This window comes from Cervus canadensis, chromosome 13, assembly GCF_019320065.1.
Source record: "Cervus canadensis isolate Bull #8, Minnesota chromosome 13, ASM1932006v1, whole genome shotgun sequence".
Lineage (NCBI taxonomy): Eukaryota > Metazoa > Chordata > Mammalia > Artiodactyla > Cervidae > Cervus > Cervus canadensis.
Window position 1 is genome coordinate 41,708,133 of NC_057398.1, and position 19,896 is coordinate 41,728,028.

Consider the following 19,896-nt stretch of genomic DNA (forward strand, 5'->3'; position numbering starts at 1 on the left):
TTTCCCTCTCTATTAGATCATTCCCATCAAATACAATTATGCTATCATTTCATCCATCTTAATAAAGATTCTTCTTGACTCTTCACTCATTTACCTTTTAGCTGTCATCCCATTTCTTTTCTTTCCTTTTGATTTCTTTACAGTTGAGGGTCGTGAATCTATGCTAATTTGCTGAAACTAATTTTATTGGTTATGGCAGAAAAATTAGGATTCCTAGATTCAGTAGCACTTTGTCATGCCTGTTTCACAATTACACATGAATCATTTCAAAACGAATCCAAATGTTAGACCATATTCTCTTCAGTTGAAGATAAATTAGTTTCTAGGGTGTTCTAAATAGATATAAATTTTTCTACATTATGTGAGTAGACCCAGAATGGTTTTAAGAGTAAGAATAGCACCTGATTCATCTTGATCTGGATTAATTAGGTAATCTGGGTTTCAGGGCATTTTCCAAGGCTGTAGAAAGATTTTATCAGCATGTAGGGAGTCAGACCAGGTCAAAAGTTAAGTGATAAATGTTTGATTTCTTCTGGTTGAAACAAGTCTGATTTTCCTTATTGTTGGAGATCACCAGAGTAGATACTGTTAAACTCTAAACTTTGATCACTTAAAAATTAAGGGTTATTTTCTTTGACCATTCTGTCATATGTCCTTAAGATAAAATTTTAGAAGTTAAATTCTAAACACTCCTGAAATTCCCTCATAAAGTTTACTTAACTTTTCATTATATATGAATATGACTTAATTTATAAAGTATCATAAAATGAAGAAATAAGCTTGTCTTTAGAAACAGATTAATATTTTATAAATAACCTTTTCTGACTTGTTTATTAAAAGCAAAATGGTCAGAAGGTTTTCCAATAGGAACTGTTTTTCATTTTTTAAATACTAAGTTGCCTTTATGATGATTTCTTTAAGAAACATAAAGTAGTTTTTTTATAACTTTATTTGGCCTGTTTATTACACAACTGTTACGGAATTTCACACATCTATTTCAGTACGTAGCTCCTATAGACTACTACACTGTTTCTCAATTTTAATAGGCCTCATTTATCCTATAAATAAACCTACATTTTCTTACCTGATCAAATGAGCAAACAATAGGGGTCAGATGTGGCAAACACTTTAACAAAAAGCACATGTCTGGCCGTCAGGGTGAAGTAGAGTCATATCAAGATTGCTTGAAGTTATTAATGGCAGTAAAATTTATGCTTCCTCCTGTTTTCCCAATTAAATCAAGAAGCCTTTTTTCTTAGGATTCTTCTATCACCAGCTGGTTCCAATACTCCGTGTGTGAATATTGCCTGGGGTGTCTCCATTTCTAGGTGGTAAAAGCTGACCAAAGCACATTAAGAAAGATGTGAGCCTATAGGCTTGAAAGCAGCCATTGTTGAGGGCTTTATTTTGGACCTTATCATTTGTACTACAAGCATGCATGTTTTGTAGTGTATTGTAAATAAGTTGTTGTATGCTCTGGATAAAAGAATACTCCAGACAAGGTAATAAAATAATTGAAACATTGAAAATATTTTAAAAATAAACCACATGGCAAAATGTACAGTTGTACATACTAAAAAGAAAGGGCTTCCCTGATGGCTCAGCTGGCAAAGAATCTGCCTGCAATGCAGAAGACCCAGGGGATGTGGGTTTGATCCCTGGGATGGGAAGATCCCCTGGAGGAGGAAATGGCAAACCACTCCAATATTCTTGCCTAAAAAATCCCATGGACAGAGGAGTCTGGCGGGTTACAATCCAAAAGGTCTCAGAGTTGGGCATGACTGAGTGACTAAGCACAGCACAGCACATAGTAAAAAAGAGTGAAAATATGTCAAAAGTGTTGAATTTTGGAGTACTTATTTTATGAATATGTCTTAATGTGACAGAACTATTAAGCTTAATGGTAGATTTACAATTTAAGTTTTGTTACAATTTTTAAATTAAGTAACTGGGCACAAAAATCTTCCATAAACCATTGTATCACAAAACTTATTGTTACACTTGTTTTCATACTGATCACTGTAACCTATAAATTCTGTCATCCCTCCCCAACTCATGGTTAAAAACCTTTGGCTTTTATCTATTAATATCAAATCTCTATTAGAAATGACTGAACAAATCCATTCTAGAAGAGAAGACTATCCAGTAGAGTTGCAATCTTAAAAATTGGTCTCTCCAAATTCAAGTTTTAACTAACTCTATCTATCTAGTCATGCTGGTTATGTATCTGCAGTATGTGCTCTAATAAGTGAAACAAAAAATAATATGGAAACATGTACAAAAGAATGTCTAGTATACTTGCAATATATTTTTCAGTGTATTTCAGTATAGTCAATATATATGTTCAATAATTGTGGCAGTTATCTTTTAAGTGGTGATTTTCCCTGTGACATTTTTCACTATATTGATAGAGCATTAAGGGCTCCAACTCTACTGTAAATTTAAAGGCACTTATGAATTTTGAAGTATGCTATTCACATAGACTTTCCAGGGGTAATTCATCACCTTAATGCTGCTCTATTCTAATAAAGGGGTGTTCATATTCCCACTTCTCTTATCTTTTCATGGACCCTTTGTGACTTCAAAGGGAGTTTTCTGCTTTGAACGAAGACATGGAGTGCAGAAGGGAATCAGAATCTGGCTAATAATGTGGCCCATAACTTGTGTTCTCACTCTGTTTTTACAAAGTGTTGGGCTGGGTCTACTGCAGCAGCGGAAATTTGGCTTTGAGTTCTGGTGTTCAGAACTCATGTTTCTGCTTGGCTGAACTGTGAATGGAAAATCCCAAGTGTCTTACAAAATTAGTAGCTAAATGGTATTTTTACTAATCACTTGAGATGAAAAAAAACTGAAGACATTTTAAAATTCAAAACCCATCAGCATGCGTTTGCCCTTTAATTGGCAGAAAATCGGTCGTGAGAGCAACCAGAGTGGACTTTTTTCCTCCTTCAGCTGCTCCAGCTGAACTACAGCTGCAAATTTCTTTAAAAAGAAAAAAAAAAATCTTGAATGTACATTATAAGTGCAGTAATTCCCATAAAATCAGTTGCTGGAGTTAATGACCAGTTTGTTAAGGCATTAACTGCCCTCAGCTGGGAATGACCAATTTTGAGGTGAATGGCTGCACAACTGCTAAGATAATTCAGTAACGCTTTCAAATAATGATCCAGCTAATTAACGGTGAATTCCTGTGGAAATCCTATCGAAGTACTTATGACCTCTGCATTTAATAGCCAGTGAGTTCATCATGATTCATGTTTATTACCATAAATACCAAAGGAATCATAATGACTAGGCTGTTTTTTTTTCATCCTGCGCTTATTACTTGAGCAGATCTGACTAAGCCACCTCTAGTCATTAAGGACCTTAGTTCCCAAAATATTCAATCTTTTCACTGCTCTGCTCAAAATTCACAGAGCCTTTGGTGCTATGCCAGCATAGCAACTATTGGCAGACTGTTTTAACTTGGGATGCCATTAGGGAATAATTGATGTCTATAAGTCTTAAAGGAACCCTTTTGAAATGTCTGCCATTTGTAGGATGTGGAGAAATCATAGTTGGTTAGCTAGAGTTTATGGTTCTTAATCACGAGTTCTTATGGGAAAATTGTAACTCCCAGCCCCAGATTCCTTTAGGATATGCAAGAATTTGGGGGGATTTGTTTTTTAAGAACACATCTTTTCTACCAGCGAGTGAAAAAGACTATTAAGGATAAGCCTTAATTTTACTTGGACCATTTAATCTCTCTTAATGGCTGTTTATTGCTATGTGATCTTTAAATTTGTTTTTAAGTAATAGTTAATAATACATGTTGGCTGCCAGAAGCCTCTACTTTCTGTGTGCAGCTGTGTTTGAAGAGAGGAATTTGGGTTATTTCCAGACACCTTCTCCCTCCAGGTATTCACTTTTTTCCTCCAGTGCTTTGTCCTTCTGCTGTATCTGTCAGATATCTGCTAGATGCCATTAAGGTATAGGCTGTGTTTTTATCAAGCAGTCAATCATTTGTATAGTCATTTATGATACAATGAGTAAGATACCTGTGGTTCATATACTGTAATTTTCCTATCTTGCAGTTCTTTAGGGGAGATTGGAAATATGTGATTTGTAACAATAAAATAAGAGTTAGAACCATCAAGGTAATATATAGGTAACAAGACAATTTATAAAACATTTGCATCATTTTTTAATAAAAGGACAAGTATCATTTTATATCTTTTCTCATTCCCTAAACAAATACAGAATGAGAAGAAAATCCATTTTATAGATATTTGCAAATCAATTGATTGAACCTTTACCCAGATAAAATCTAGAAGACATCTCTGCAAATTGGGTATATAGACCTCTGGGTACAGTGTTGTAGTCCCTTAGATCTGTCATCACCCCCGTTCACGCTTCACTCAAGGGGAAAAGAAATGTATCTCTGGTATAGTGCTGGTTGTATTTCAGTTTCTATTGTCTAGTTGTGCTCAGCTCAAACAAATGGGAAACACCTATACATTTTATTTGCCTGGGACATGCTACTTAAAGATAAGTGAATTAATATAGTTAATTGTGAGGTTTGTCTTCTATGTTTTCAGACTTTTCTCTCTGTATCCTTTCATCTTATAGCCCATCACTTCCACAGCTGTTCCCTACTCTAGGAGTGAAATTAAGTTCTGTTCCAGGACAGAAGGAAGAGAGGTTCACAGTGTGTTTGTGGTAGTGCTGGTGGAAGAACACATACTGGTGACAGTTATCTCTCCTTTGATAATTTTCTTTTCCCAATTTTTGTTCTGATTAGGGGTTTATAACCCTATGAGAATGAGAGGCTGATGAAGGGTTCAGATGAAGCAGATAGGGGTCACTGAACAGAACCTTGAGACAGAAGATGACTCTCCTAAGACCGTGCTTTGGGTATAACAGAGCTTTATTGGAAAGTGACTGGGAGCAAGTGGCTCAGCTACAGGGGCAGAATATACGTGTGAACCCTGTATAGCCATCTCGGAGGAATCTTGGCTGCTTCTTAAACCTGCATTACCTCTAAACTACAGTCAAATCTTGAGGATAGAAAACCACAAAGACAGCATATATATTAGGAAAACGTGATACGGCAGAAACCAACACAATATTGTAATTATCCTTCAATTAAAAATAAATTTAAAAAGAAAATGCAAGAATAGTGTTCTCTCGGTAAAACAGAAACATTCTTTTCAACATAATAATAGTAAGTAATGACATTTATTGAATCAGTTTCTTGTGTATCAGACTCAGTACTAATTGTTTTACCAGGATTCTCTCACCTAATCCTTGCATACCAACTCTTTGGGATAGATACAGTTGTTATTCCAGTTTCACAGATGAAGAAACTGAAGCACAGAAAAGTTAAATAACACTCAGAAGGCCATTTTCCCTAGTAAGTGGCAGAGCCACAAATTGAACCCAAGCAGTCAGCCTCTAGGGTCTGGGCTTTGAACAACAATGTTATACTGCCTCTGTTTACCAGTTTATTCAACTTTTAAGCTTTTAGCACCTCCTTTTTCTCATAAAATCAAGCTCTGCTTGACAGCAGTTCTTGTCCAATTCAGTGAGGATGACTTTCAGAACAGCTTATAGATCTAGTCTCCCATACTGCTCAGGAGACAATGTAAATTTGTCCCTGTCAGGATCTTTCATCCATTTGGAACCTATTGCATCTGGACACAGGTACTCTGATAAATAACTGATTACTTTTCTGCCTTTCATCTCCCTTCTTCCCCTCTTCTATCATCTTCTTACCTTTTTTCCCCCCAAGACCCCCAGATCCCATAGAGTCCCTTCTTAACTGCATTTCCTTTCTGTACTGTGCCTCTAAGGAATAATGATAATAATTCCTGTTTATTAGGTTTTATTTCACCCTTTCTGCTGTTTCCTGGAAGGCCTACTTAGAGAGTACATGCACACAGGCTTTATAGTCAGACCTAGGTTCGAATCTAAGATTCATCGCTGTTTCCTTTTGAAGGATTCGTAACCTTAATGAATGTCATTAGCTCATCTCCAAATCAAAGATAATACCTACCTCTTCAGTTGTTTTAAGGGTTAAATGAGAAAATACATGCTTAACATACAGTAGGAACTATCAAGTTTGCTTAATTCTGTCTTCCCCTCTCTCAAAGAATTGTAGTTATGTAAACATTGGCTGTCCACCAGTCTTCTGGGATAGCCTCGTATCCCTTAAACTTCTATTCCCTTCAGTCCTTTCGTTTTAGCACGTTCTGGGATTATGCTAATCATTTTAGGTAAAGATTACGGGAAATTAGGGATATATTCAGAGATTTTTTTAAATAGAAGATCACAGATAAAGAAGAATTAGGAAGGTATAGGAGAACTCAAGGAGCTTTCACCTTTCTCTGTCCCGTGAATATGGGGAGAGGAGAAAGAGAAAGCGAGCACAGAAGAATGGAGTTAGAACAGGTAGCACAATGAATCATCCTACTTTTTGAAACTAGAGGGTTTTGCTGTTTTAAAACAAAGAAAGTGATGCATTAATAAGCTATTGTATCTGAGATGTTTCTGGCATATGTTATTTATCTACTTTTTAAAAATGTGATTTTAGGACTACAGACTTTCTGTTATGTCACATACCCTTTCTCCTGAATTGTCCTTTGTAAGTGATAAAGATATAGATACATAGTCACATATAATACATATTTGTGTGTGTGTATACACACACATATAATTTGCTCTAGAAAACCTTCCTTGTTATCCTATTTATGGGGCACAGATCTCTTAAAGGTGAATCTGTTTCCTCTCGCCTTTCATAAATGAATGTACCATGAGAACACTGTAGTTTAGGATCTTTTAACTAATACCAGCAGTAGACAGACTCTTCTCAAACAAAATAGCATCCTATTTCATTCTTAGTGCTACTCTGAGTTTTAATGTTTGATGATTTACTTTCATATTAAAAAATCTTTTATTTTGGATATTGAGTTCTCTGTTTCTTTTACCACTTATTTAGTATGGCTTCCCTGGTAGCTCAGAGGGTAAAGCATCTGCCTGCAATGCAGGAGACCTGGATTTGATCCCTGGGTCGGGAAGATCCCCTGGAGAAGGAAATGGCAACCCACTCCACTACTTTCGCCTGGAAAATGCCATGGATGGAGGAGCCTGCTAGGCTACAGTCCATGGGATCACAAAGAGTCATATATGATTGAGCAAATTCACTTCTCTGTATTTCATTCTTAGTGCCATTCTGAATTTTAATATTTGATGATTTACTTTGATGTTGAAGAATCTTTTATTTTGGATATTGATTTCTCTGTTTCTTTTACCATTTATTAAGTTGTGTGACTTAGAATCCCACTTATCAGTGAATCCATTACATAGAGAAAAATAATAATATTTTGTAAAAACTAAGTAGGACTCGAACCTACCCACAGCTGAACAGCATACAGAAAGAAACTGGAATAGCAAGGAAAGAGATTGTGCCTTCAGAATATTGAGTTTACTGTTGGAACTTCCTTAAAAAGATTTTTAAATATCTCAACCCCAGATGAAAAGCTAAATACTGTAAAGTATATATAGTCTGACCAAAACCCTAAGAGATACTTTTCCTCTCTAGGGAAGAAAGTTGGAGTTTTTCATTTTTAATCTGCATATCATGCAAACCCAAGTCTTTTCTGTTTAGATTGCTCTCATCCCAAGCAGAATAATGAAGTTGGGAATACCCAGTTAGTCTCTACTTTTCTCTTTCTTGGAGTTATTTCACAATTTTTGAATTACATTTTCCTCCAAATGTAGGTTCTGCATATATCATATTCCAAGTGGTTGAGTATAGTGAATTCATAGATTTTTAGTTAAGATGAAAGTGTTTACTAGTATGTATTCATCTGACAAGCATATGCTAGATTTTACTGTTTTTGTTTTATGCCAAGAAGTTATTTTTACATTGATATTGAGAGTCCCTGGAAATAGGCTCTAGCCAAACAATTTAAAAAGATGCGAAAGTCTTGATTTTTAAAAATTGTTTTAAAAATGTGCTTTATCCTATCATATGTCAGTGTATGTCAGTCTTTTATACCTGCTAGTAATATCTCTTGAAAGACCATTTCACCTTATGATACAAAACTATTTGAGAGATATTGTAACATACCTTTGGTGTATATAACTTCACCTCTGTGAAGATTTTTGAGTCAGAGAGACCTGTGTTTAAAGCCCTGTTCAGCTGCTTAGCATGGCTGTGTAGGAAGTATTTTTCTCTGTTAGGTTCCCCATCTGACACATAAAGATGACAAAATTGATTTGACAGACTGTTTTGAAGATTCACATTGTTCTTTCTTAGCATATGATATATTTTTGTCTAACATATAATAAGCTCCAGGAAAACAAGATGATAGAGAGAGGCTCACTATATTTCTTAAATTTACCTGTGAAAGACCCTTGGAAATTTTACTTAAAACACTTCTCTGTCACATCTGAAGATCTTGTAAAACCGGTGACGTCTTTGTGCTTATTTTTTCAGTTTTAGCCTCTGATTTTTTTAAACATAACATTGTGTTTTTTCCCAGCTTTATTGAAATCTAATTGATGTAACAATTGTAAGTTTAAGGTGATAACTTGATATGTATATATGTATATATATAGTAAAATGTGTTAAGTTTAGATATAAGGTTAGTTAACTATACCACTGTAAGGTAAGGTAAGGTTAGTTACCACATCTATCACCTCACACAATACTTTTTTTCTGGTTGTGAGAACTTTTAAGATACATTCTCTTGGTAACTTTCAAATACACAGTACAGTATTGTTAACTATAACAGCTTCTCTGGTGGCTCAGACAGTAAAGAATCTGCTGCAATGCGAGAGACCCAGGTAAATCCTTGGGTTGGGAAGATCGCCTGGAGAAGGGCATTGCAACCCAGTCTAGTATTCTTGCCTGGAGAATTGTTAAGTATAGTCACCTTGCTTCTTAAATATTAAAAATAGAATCAATCAGCAGATATTTTTTGAGAAAATTACATATACTAAGCCTGTAAGAATACCAAAGTTTATGTCCTCTAAGAATTGCTAACCACCTTACAAAGATATATCTAATATCTGAAAAATTTTAGTAATTTTGTACTATAGTAGACACAAGAATAATGGTGCTGAAATTATCTTCCTTGTTAGAATATATTTAAAATTTTCTTGATAATTAAATTTATGTACATACTTGATTTTTTTAAAATTCCAAGTATCTCCCAGGATTTTCATATAGCCAAAAATTTTTTAAAGAATATTATTTTTTGGATAAAACTTTTTAGCAAAACAACTTTTCTAGCTCAAGTTTTGTCACTGACTTTGAGATCATATAAAGATCCTTAAAATATGGTATATGAAAGCATGTAGAAGGATTAAATGACATATTCAAGTTCCATTTTATTTTTCAAATCTATATGATTCACTTTCCTTTTTTCAGTTTCAAGGTGTATAAAACGAGAATCTTACCCCGAAGTTCTAAGACAATCCTTAGACTATGCTTATTAGTCTATATTATACCCTTTAGCAATTTATAGTCATTTTTTTTTTAATGTTGCAAATGCTGTTCTACTTTTTATCGTTTATGTTATTTTTCCAGTTTCTGATTCATAGACATTAAATAAACTTTTTTGTTTACTATATTTATTGTACATTATCACTGAAATGTGTTAATTACATATTTTGATAAAACAGGAGGGATAGGGAGGCCAGTGGCCAAATATATATTTTAGTGGGCTGCTGAGAACAATTAATTCTTCAGTTTGTGATTAACTTTTTCCAAAAGTATGTCTTGTAAAATACATGCAGTTTCTTGGAACTTAGTGATATTTCACAGTTGGTGTGCTCCAGACTTTGGAATTCAAATCAGTCCAGTTCAGTTGCTCAGTCGTGTCCAACTCCTTGCAACCCCTCCTTGTAGCACGCAGGCGTCCCTGTCCATCACCAACTCCCCGAGCTTGCTCAGCTAACTTTTGGCTGTGCTAGGTCTTCCTGGCTGGGCAGGCTTTCCTCTAGTTGTGGCAAGCAGGGAAATTGAAATAGGAAGCTCAAATTTTTCATATTTTTCTAAATTAGAAAAATTTCATATCTTCTAAATTAGGATTTGTATAAGGATTTTTATTGATTCTGTAGTTTAAAAGTTTTAATGCATTAATTTGAGTGTGTTATACAAAAAATTAATTCCTTTGTGGTCATTGCATGCAAGGCATAGCATAATATAAAATCTCACCATATCCATGATGTCTTATTTCCAGGCAATGAAAACTACAAACAAATAGCAATGTGTGTTCTTTACCATATAAGCATGGATGATCGCTTTAAATCAATGTTTGCATATACTGACTGCATACCACAGGTGAGTGGTTTAAGCGTTTTCTTAAAAAAGCATTAAAAAAATGTGTTTTTTGCTTTCTTCTCTTGATTTGTCAAATAGCTTTTTTCTTTTAAAAATTCCTCCTAAAAATAATATAAATTTGTTATATACAGTCTGAAAGTACAGACAGTATAAAAATGAAAATAACTTTCTAGTTTATCCCATGAAAGCTGATGTAAGTAAACATATGTAAGCAAATGAAATAATGTGGGGTAAAAATCATAGTATATAGAAGCTTAATCATATCTTGATTTTTTATTTAGTTTTAATTCCTAAAAGTAGAATTACTAGGTCAAAAGGTATTTTGTGTATTTGACACAATATGGCCAAATTACCTTCCAAGAAGACATGAGTTGATTTCTCCAAACTATCATTTCATTTTTAACAACACTAGATACTATCATTTCTCTAAAAATGGAATGTCTGGGGTTTTTTTTATTTGCATTTCTGTGAATATTGGTGAGGTTGAACATTTTTCACATTTTTATTGTTGACATGTTATAAATCTTTTTCTATTGATAATTTTTCCATTGGCATGTCAGTATTTTGGGACTAATACATAAAATCTATATATATAATAACTATTTTAACTCCTTGTCATATTACAGACATTTCCCAACTTTGTCATTTGCCCTTTAATTTTGTTTGTGGTTGACTGTTTTGAATGCTTTGCATGCTCTGATGAAAAAATTCTTCATTAAAATACTTCTGCTTTCTTTTATAGCACTGTTCTCAAGAAAGATTTTTGCAATAACTCAGTTGTTTGGTATATTTCATATGTTAGGTTTATTTGTCTTCAAAAAGTTTAGTGATTTTTCTTTCATGGACTCTAAGGGTTGAGATTCCTTGTTGTTGTTTAGTCACTAAGTCGTCTCTGACTCTTTTTGCAACCCCATGGACTGTAGTCTGCTAGGCTCCCCTGTCCATGAGATTTCCAGGCAAGAATACTCAAGTGGGTTGCCGTTTTCTTCTCCAGGAGTTCTTCTCGACTCAGGGTCAAATGAATGTCTCCTACATTGACAAGCAGGTTGTTTACCACTGAACCACATACATATATGGTTTTACTCTTAGAGAATTTACATTCAAAGTCACTATTGTGCCATTAATTTTTATTAAACTGAGCTCTACTAATTTGATTACTATCTGATGATCAGAATACTAGTTGGGCTGATTTTTAATATTATTTTTTATAATATGGTTTTCTAAAGTAGAGAAAGCAGGGATTCTCCGGTTGGTCAGTGGTAAAGAATCTGCCTGCCAATGGAACAGACATGGGTTTGATCCCTGATCCAGGAAGATCCCACATGCCTTGGAGCAACTAAGCCCTTGTGCCAGAACTGTTGAGCCTGTCCCTAGAGTCTGGGAAGCCCAGCTACTGAGCTCGTGCACTCTAGGGCGTATGCTCCACAGGACACGCCACCCCAGGGAGAAGCCACTCACCACAACTAGAGAGGAACCCCCAGTGCCCACAACCGGAGAAAATACAGTGCATCAGTGAAGACCCAGCACAGCCAACATAAATAAATACATAAAAGGAAACTTGCAGGATGTATAATATACAATAAAAATATAACACTTTTAAAAGATACTTTAGAAGAATATGAATAGTAAATTATGCTTATTAAAGTAATCTTCTTAAGCCTCTTACTAGGTAATTCCTTATTAGCCTAATGTAAATTATTAAATGTGTATTATATTGACAAATGATTAATATGTAGTAAAAAATAAGACCATAATTTTTCTTTTTATTAATTCTTATTAATCCTTCTATTCATCCCAAATTAATAAAACAGTTCTAAAAATTGAATTTGCGATTCCAAAATATTAATACTTTATCCATATATAATTAAAAAGCTGATAAACTCTCAAGGATAATTTCTTAGGCTTTTAAATCAGGGGATAAACTAATTATGCTTGTTTACAGAAAGTAGGCATCCTTCAAATATACTGCATATTTTATCTAACATGGCAAGGCTTCTTACAGAGATAACACATGTCAGACTATAGCTGATGCAAAGTGTAATCAAACTCTTTGTCAAACAAGTTTTCAATAAAAGAGTAGCCATGTCGAAGGGAGATTACAAGTGATTTACTACAGTCTCACTCCATATGTTCCAAAGGTTTTCCTTCACAGTTTCAAAGGGTATTCTTTTCCAAGCCCATTTAATGTCAGAACTTCATTGACTACAACATACAAATTGGAAAGCAGTGACAAAAAAATATTTTTGTCTAAATTGATTGTTTTCATCCAGATTAGATTTTAAAGAGAATGACATTAAATAAAAGAGAAATGTAAACTAAACAGAGATGGAAAACTTATTTTGTTTTTTGTTAAATTTTTATTTAACCCTTCTCTCTATACCATAGAATTTATAATCTCAAGCATAACATATAAAACTGTTTTCAATAAATCAGAAATAAAAGTCTGTTTAGATTTCTTTTGAGACATTAATATTATTGTAGTTGAAGACTTTGTAGAAAATTCTCCCATAGCTTTTCAAGAGCCATATTCATGCATTCATGCATATTTCCTTGCCAGATAATTTTCTAACATCAAACATTTCTGCAGAGGGATTTTCAGAACATTTATGGTCTGTATTTCATGAACAAAATCTTCCAAAATTCATTCAGTGGTAATTGTTTGGGGGTTTTAATTTATTATATTCTGTTTTTAAAAAGCTCAACCCTGATAAGAATAGTGAAAGTGTGTCTTCAAGTTATTATGTTGTAGACATCCTGAAACTTTTTAGTATGAAGCCATAGTTGAGAAAATAAATGATACTCTAGAGTATGTTTGTTCCTAAAGTGCTATCCAGGCTATAACTTGTACTTTATAAGGCTCAACTTTGACATATTGGGGAAAAATTGGCATGGTTTAATTGCCACCCAGTGCCAATTATGAAAGTACATTGTAAAATAAAAGAAAGAAAATTTGGTATTATGTTGAAATTTCCAAGCTTCCTTCAGAAATTAAAAAGATACTCCTTTCAGAAATATTGACTATTCAAAGTAATGTTTATAATACTAGCAGAGCTTTAAACTCATTTGTGACAGCAACTGATTAACCTTCTTCTTAAATAAAACTATATATCTGGGTTTTGAAATATGTTAGAATTAATGTAATACTTTGTTCACTTTGAAATTATGCACATTAATTTTTGTGTAGTAAATATTGTGAAGAATTGCAAATGAATTTTTCAAATGACAAGCCTAAAATAACTTTGAAAGTAGGAATGTTGCATGCTCAGTTGCTCAGTCGTGTCCAACTCTTTGCAACCCCATGGACTGTAGCCTGCCAGGCACCTCTGTCCTTGGGATTCTCCAGGCAGAATACTGCAGTGGGTTGCCATTTCCTCATCCGAGGGATCTTCCCGACTCACGAATCGGACCCACAGATCAAACCTGCATTTCCTGCATTGGCAGGCAGATTCTTTACCACTGAACCACATAGGAAGCCTGAGAGTAGGAAAGCAGTGATTAAATTGTCATTCATATTCATTTCAGCAATCAAAAAAGAATAGGTGGTATGGTCATATTCTTTAATTATATTAGCTATATATGTAAAGAAACTTTATAAACTGTGAAACACTGTACTAAAACAAGATGCCATTAGTAAATAGTTCTCACTATTTTGGAACCACTCAGAGTCCAATTTAAATGCTCCTTTTCTTAAGTGTGTTTACACTTAAGGAACCTATACTATACTTTTTAAAATTTCTTCAGAATTTTATTAGTCCAAATAAACAGTGTCTTAACACTGCTCATAGAACAGCATTTCATAAACTAGATTAACCTAAAGAGGTTGTATATGGTGCATGATGATGGTCTTTTGGGGAAAAATTATTCTATTGATTTTTTTTTTTTCTGTTGATTCTTAAAGAGCTGGACTTCGGTGGAAATAGATTGAGATGCTCTATAATTAGAGTTCACTTTTGTAAATTATTTAACATTCAGAGTAGGTGTTATAAATTCATCATGCCTCATAATTTCTTCCACTATTACGTTGCTTTTCTTCTTTTGTATTTTATTACCTCTAATTATCCAATATATTCTAATTTTTTCCTCTTCCAGTATTCTATAAAATTTGGGGGTCAGGGCAAGTCTTTCTTCATATATGATCTTAATGGTCTCAGTGGGTGAATTGTTTCAGGTGAGCATACTTGGGGATAACCAGGAGTTAATGGTTGTATTCTAATAATAGTTAAGAGTACACATTAACAGTTCATTGTTATTTAGACCTCTGAGATGCATGTTTTGTTTAAATAGGTGCAAATGCCATCCAGATGCTTATAAAAAGTATTTATTGGTAATAGAATGGCCAAAGTACATGTTTAGGTAATGATGTCATGGTGTTATTTAATATTTTACCCTAGAACAGTGTGCAAGAATCTTCATAGTAATCCACATGTTTTCCACCACAGTTGTCCTATTTGGCCCCTCTTTGATCTACATGCCTCTTTTTAGCTGAATGCTGGTAAACGTCCTTTCTGACAGCCCCCTTTGCTCCTGCCTGCCATTATCTGCTGAAGTTCAGAAACCAGAGCATCACTTCAAACAGCAGAGTTAGGGAGTAGCCAGTCAGAAGAGATTCCTGAGGCATGCAAAGTTCTGCCATAATCATTCAAAGATGTTTGGGGAGGGGGGTGGTGGTGGTAGAGGTGTATGTGAATATAGCGAGCTGTGGGGGTTGGCCTCTGGTCACTGGTAAATAAGTGAAGTCAGGTGCCAGAGAGTCTAGACACAGTGATTTCAGTCCTGGGTCTTTGGTATCTGATACTCAATATGGGACTTGTCTGATTGAACACTATTGCCTCTTCATTGCAAAGACTGAAGCCCTTTTAGTGCCTTCCTGTTAAATTAGTAAAAGATGACAATGGACATAGTTAAAACAGAACAAATCTAGTTTTAATATTTCCTAGTTGTTAGCAATTACCTTACTTTTGAAGTGTTGTAACAATCAAATTAAAGACAATGTTGCATGTGGAGTTTGAACTAAATTAATATTTTAAAATGTGAGGGCTTTAATTAAAATTTAAGTGTCAACTGAACCAGGAAGAAATAGAAGATCTTAACAGACCCATCACAGGCAAGGAAATCGAAACTGTAATCAAAAATCTTCCAGCAAACAAAAGCCCAGGACCAGACAGCTTCACAGCTGAATTCTACCAAAAATTTAGAGAAGAGCTAACACCTATCTTACTCAAACTCTTCCAGAAAACTGCAGAAGAAGGTAAACTTCCAAACTCATTCTATGAGGCTACCATCACCCTAATTCCAAAACCAGACAAAGATGCCACAAAAAAAGAAAACTACAGGCCAATATCACTGATGAACATAGATGCAAAAATCCTTAACAAAATTCTAGCGAACAGAATCCAAACAAAAACATATTAAAAAAAATCATACACCACGACCAAGTGGCTTTATTCCCAGGAATGCAAGGATTCTTCAATATCGCAAATCAATCAATGTAATTACCACCACATTAACAAATTGAAAATAACCATATGATTATCTCAATAGATGCAGGAGAAGCCTTTGACAAAATCAGCAACTCATTATGGATTAAACTCTTCCAAAAAGCAGAATAGAAGAACCATACCTCAACATAATAAAAGCTATATATGACAAACCACAGCAAGCATTACCCTCAATGGTGAAAAATTGAAAGCATTTCCCCTAAAATCAGGAACAAGACAAGGGTGCCCACTCTCACCACTACTATTCAACATAGTTTTGGAAGTTTTGGCCACAGCAATCAGGGCAGAAAAAGAAGTAAAAGGAATCCAGATAGGAAAAGAAGAAGTGAAACTCTCGCTGTTTGCAGATGACATGATCCTCTACATAGAAAACCCTAAAGACTCTACCAGAAAATTACTAGAGCTAATCAAATGAATATAGTAAAGTCGAAGGATATAAAATTAACACACAGAAATCCCTTGCATTCCTATATACTAACAATGAGAAAACAGAAAGAGAAATTAAGGAAACAATACCATTCACCATTGCAACAAAAAGAATAAAATACTTAGGAGTATATCTACCTAAAGAAACAAAAGACCTATACATAGAAAACTATAAAACACTGATGGAAGAAATCAAAGAGGACACAAACAGATGGAGAAACATACCGTGTTCATGGATTGGAAGAATCAATATTGTCAAAATGGCTATTCTACCCAAAGCAATCTATAGATTCAATGCAATCCCTATCAAGCTACCAATGGTATTTTTCACAGAACTAGAACAAATAATTTCACAATTTGTATGGAAATACAAAAAACCTCGAATAGCCAAATAATCTTGAGAAAGAAGAATGGAACTTGGAGGAATCAACCTGCCTGACTTCAGGACTCTACTACAAAGCCACAGTCATCAAGACAGTGTGGTACTGGCACAAACACAGAAATATAGATCAATGGAACAGAATAGAAAGCCCAGAGATAAATCACGAACCTATGGACACCTTATCTTTGACAAAGGAGGCAAGGATATACAATGGAAAAAAGACAACCTCTTTAACAAGTGGTGCTGGGAAAACTGGTCAACCACTTGTAAAAGAATGAAACTAGAACACTTTCTAACACCATACACAAAAATAAACTCAAAATGGATTAAAGATCTAAATGTAAGACCAGAAACTATAAAACTCCTAGAGGAGAACATAGGCAAAACACTCTCCGACATAAATCACAGCAAGATCCTCTATGACCCACCTCCCAGAATATTGGAAATAAAAGCAAAAATAAACAAATGGGACCTAATGAAACTTAAAAGCTTTTGCACAACAAAGGAAACTATAAGCAAGGTGAAAAGACAGCCTCAGATTGGGAGAAAATAATAGCAAATGAAGAAACAGACAAAGGATTAATCTCAAAAATATACAAGCAACTCCTGCAGCTCAATTCCAGAAAAATAAATGACCCAATCAAAAAATGGGCCAAAGAACTAAACAGACATTTCTCCAAAGAAGACATACAGATGGCTAACAAACACATGAAAAGATGCTCAACATCACTCATTATTAGAGAAATGCAAATCAAAACCACAATGAGGTACCATTACACGCCAGTCAGGATGGCTGCTATCCAAAAGTCTACAAGCAATAAATGCTGGAGAGGGTGTGGAGAAAAGGGAACCCTCTTACACTGTTGGTGGGAATGCAAACTAGTACAGCCACTATGGAAAACAGTGTGGAGATTTCTTAAAAAACTGGAAATAGAACTGCCATATGACCCAGCAATCCCACTTCTGGGCATACACACTGAGGAAACCAGATCTGAAAGAGACACGTGCACCCCAATGTTCATCGCAGCACTGTTTATAATAGCCAGGACATGGAAGCAACCTAAATGCCCATCAGCAGATGAATGGATAAGGAAGCTGTGGTACATATACACCATGGAATATTACTCAGCCGTTAAAAAGAATTCATTTGAATCAGTTCTAATGAGATGGATGAAACTGGAGCCCCTTATACAGAGTGAAGTGAGCCAGAAAGATAAAGACCATTACAGCATACTAACACATATATATGGAATTTAGAAATATGGTAACGACAACCCTATATGCAAAAACAGAAAAAGAGACACAGAAGTACAGAAAAGACTTTTGAACTCCTGTGGAGAAGGTGAGGGTGGGATGTTTCAAAAGAACAGCATGTTATACTAATCTATGGTGAAACAGATTCCCAGCCCCAGGTGGGATGCATGAGACAAGCAGGCCTGGTACACTGGGAAGACCAGAGGAATCGGGTGGAGAGGGAGGTGGGAGGGGGGATCGGGATGGGGGAATAAGTGTAAATCTATGGCTGATTCATATCAATGTATGACAAAACCCACTGAAATGTTGTGAAGCAATTAGCCTCCAACTAATAAAAAAATTAAAAAAAAAAAAAAAAAGAAGAAACATATGGCAAATAAGCATATAAAAAAGATGCCCCACAGTATATGTAATCAGAAAAATGCAAATTAAAACACAGAGATACCACTACACACCTATCAGAATGGCCCAGACCCGGAACATCTAAGGCTGGGGAGGGTCTGGGCAGCAAGAATCCTTCATTGCCAGCAGGGATTCAGAAGAGCACAGCCACCTTGGAAGAGCTGGCCACTTCTTGCAAAACCAAACATACTCTTACCATAAGACCCAGCCTGCTGCTTGGATTTACCCTAAGGAGACAAAAACTTCTGTCCATACAAAAACCTGCACATGGATTACAGATTTATCCAAACTCCTCAAACTTGGAAGAAACCAACATGGACTTCAATAGGTAACTAGATAAATAAACTGTGGTACATCCATGCAAGGGAATAGTTTTGGATTACACCAAAAAAAAAAAAAATGAGCTAGCGGGCCATGAAAAGACACAGAAGAACCTTAAAAGCATGTTACTGTGAAAGAAGCAGCTGAAAGAAACCTGAAAAGGCTACATACTGTATGATTCTAACCATACAATATTCTGGAAAAGGCAAAAATAAGGAGACATTAAGTATCACTGTTTTCTATGGGTCGGGTGGAGGAGAATGATGAACAGGCAGAATACAGAGGATCTGTAAGCCAATAAAACTACTCTAATGGTGGATACATGTCATTATATGTACATCTGTCCACACTCACAGAGTAGACAACACCAAGAGTGAACACTAAACTACGGACTTTCAGTGCTAACTGGCGGGTCAACTTGGTTCATCAACTGCAACATATGTGCCTCTGGGGGATGCTGATAATGAGGGAGGCTATGCACTTGTGGGGTAAGGAGTACATAAGAAACTGCTATACCTTCTGCCCAGTTTTGTTGAGAACCTAAAACTGTTCTTAAAAACAGTGAGCAAATAACCTATAACAATTCTTTTACCTGTGTTATTTGTTTCTCTCAAGGAGGGCTGGCAAACAGGGGAAGAGGAGGAGACTGTACAGTTGGAGATGCAGCTCTCCTCAATTTAAATCCTTACAGAAACAAGTTCTAGAATAGCATAGTCCAGGAGAACTCTGTGATGATACAAATCTTCAGTCTGCATGTCCAGTATGGTAGCTACTTTCAAAGCACATGTGCTTTTAAGCATGGGTCTTGAAATGTGGGTGGTGCAACTGAAGAAATGAATTTTTTAATTTTTAATTTAATTACCCCAAAGAGTGACATGAGTACATCTAGAAATTAGCAAATTAGGACACTGTAGTTCTAGAAGAATCTCTGTCTTTCACAAATACACACAGAAAATAATTGGGAAAACTCACACTAAAATGTTAACAGTAAGGCAGATAAGTCGACAGGAATGGACAAAAGACTAGATCGGACACTTCACAAGAGATATCCGAGTGGTTAAGATACCCAGTTTACATACATTTAAAAAGGTTCTCAACTGCATTAGTTCTCATCAGGGAAATGCACATCAAAACCACAATGGATACTCCCACAGAGCTGCCACTTTTACCCCTACACAGCCATCAAAGTGGCTATAATGAAAATCTGTCAGGACAAGTGAGAAATGAGAAATCAGGAGGAAAATGCAAAAGAACAACTTAAAAGACCAGGACTTTTCCGAACA

General features: G+C 35.2%; 1 protein-coding gene across 1 annotated transcript in view; it reads left to right on the forward strand.

Annotated features, from left to right (window-relative positions):
- Positions 1-19,896, forward strand: part of KIFAP3 (kinesin associated protein 3) — a 155,873-nt gene that overhangs the window by 65,926 nt on the left and 70,051 nt on the right. Inside the window, exon 11 of the mRNA XM_043484947.1 lies at positions 10,230-10,330. Within this exon, the coding sequence (XP_043340882.1) occupies positions 10,230-10,330 (101 nt within the window). The remainder of the gene's footprint in view (positions 1-10,229; positions 10,331-19,896) is intronic.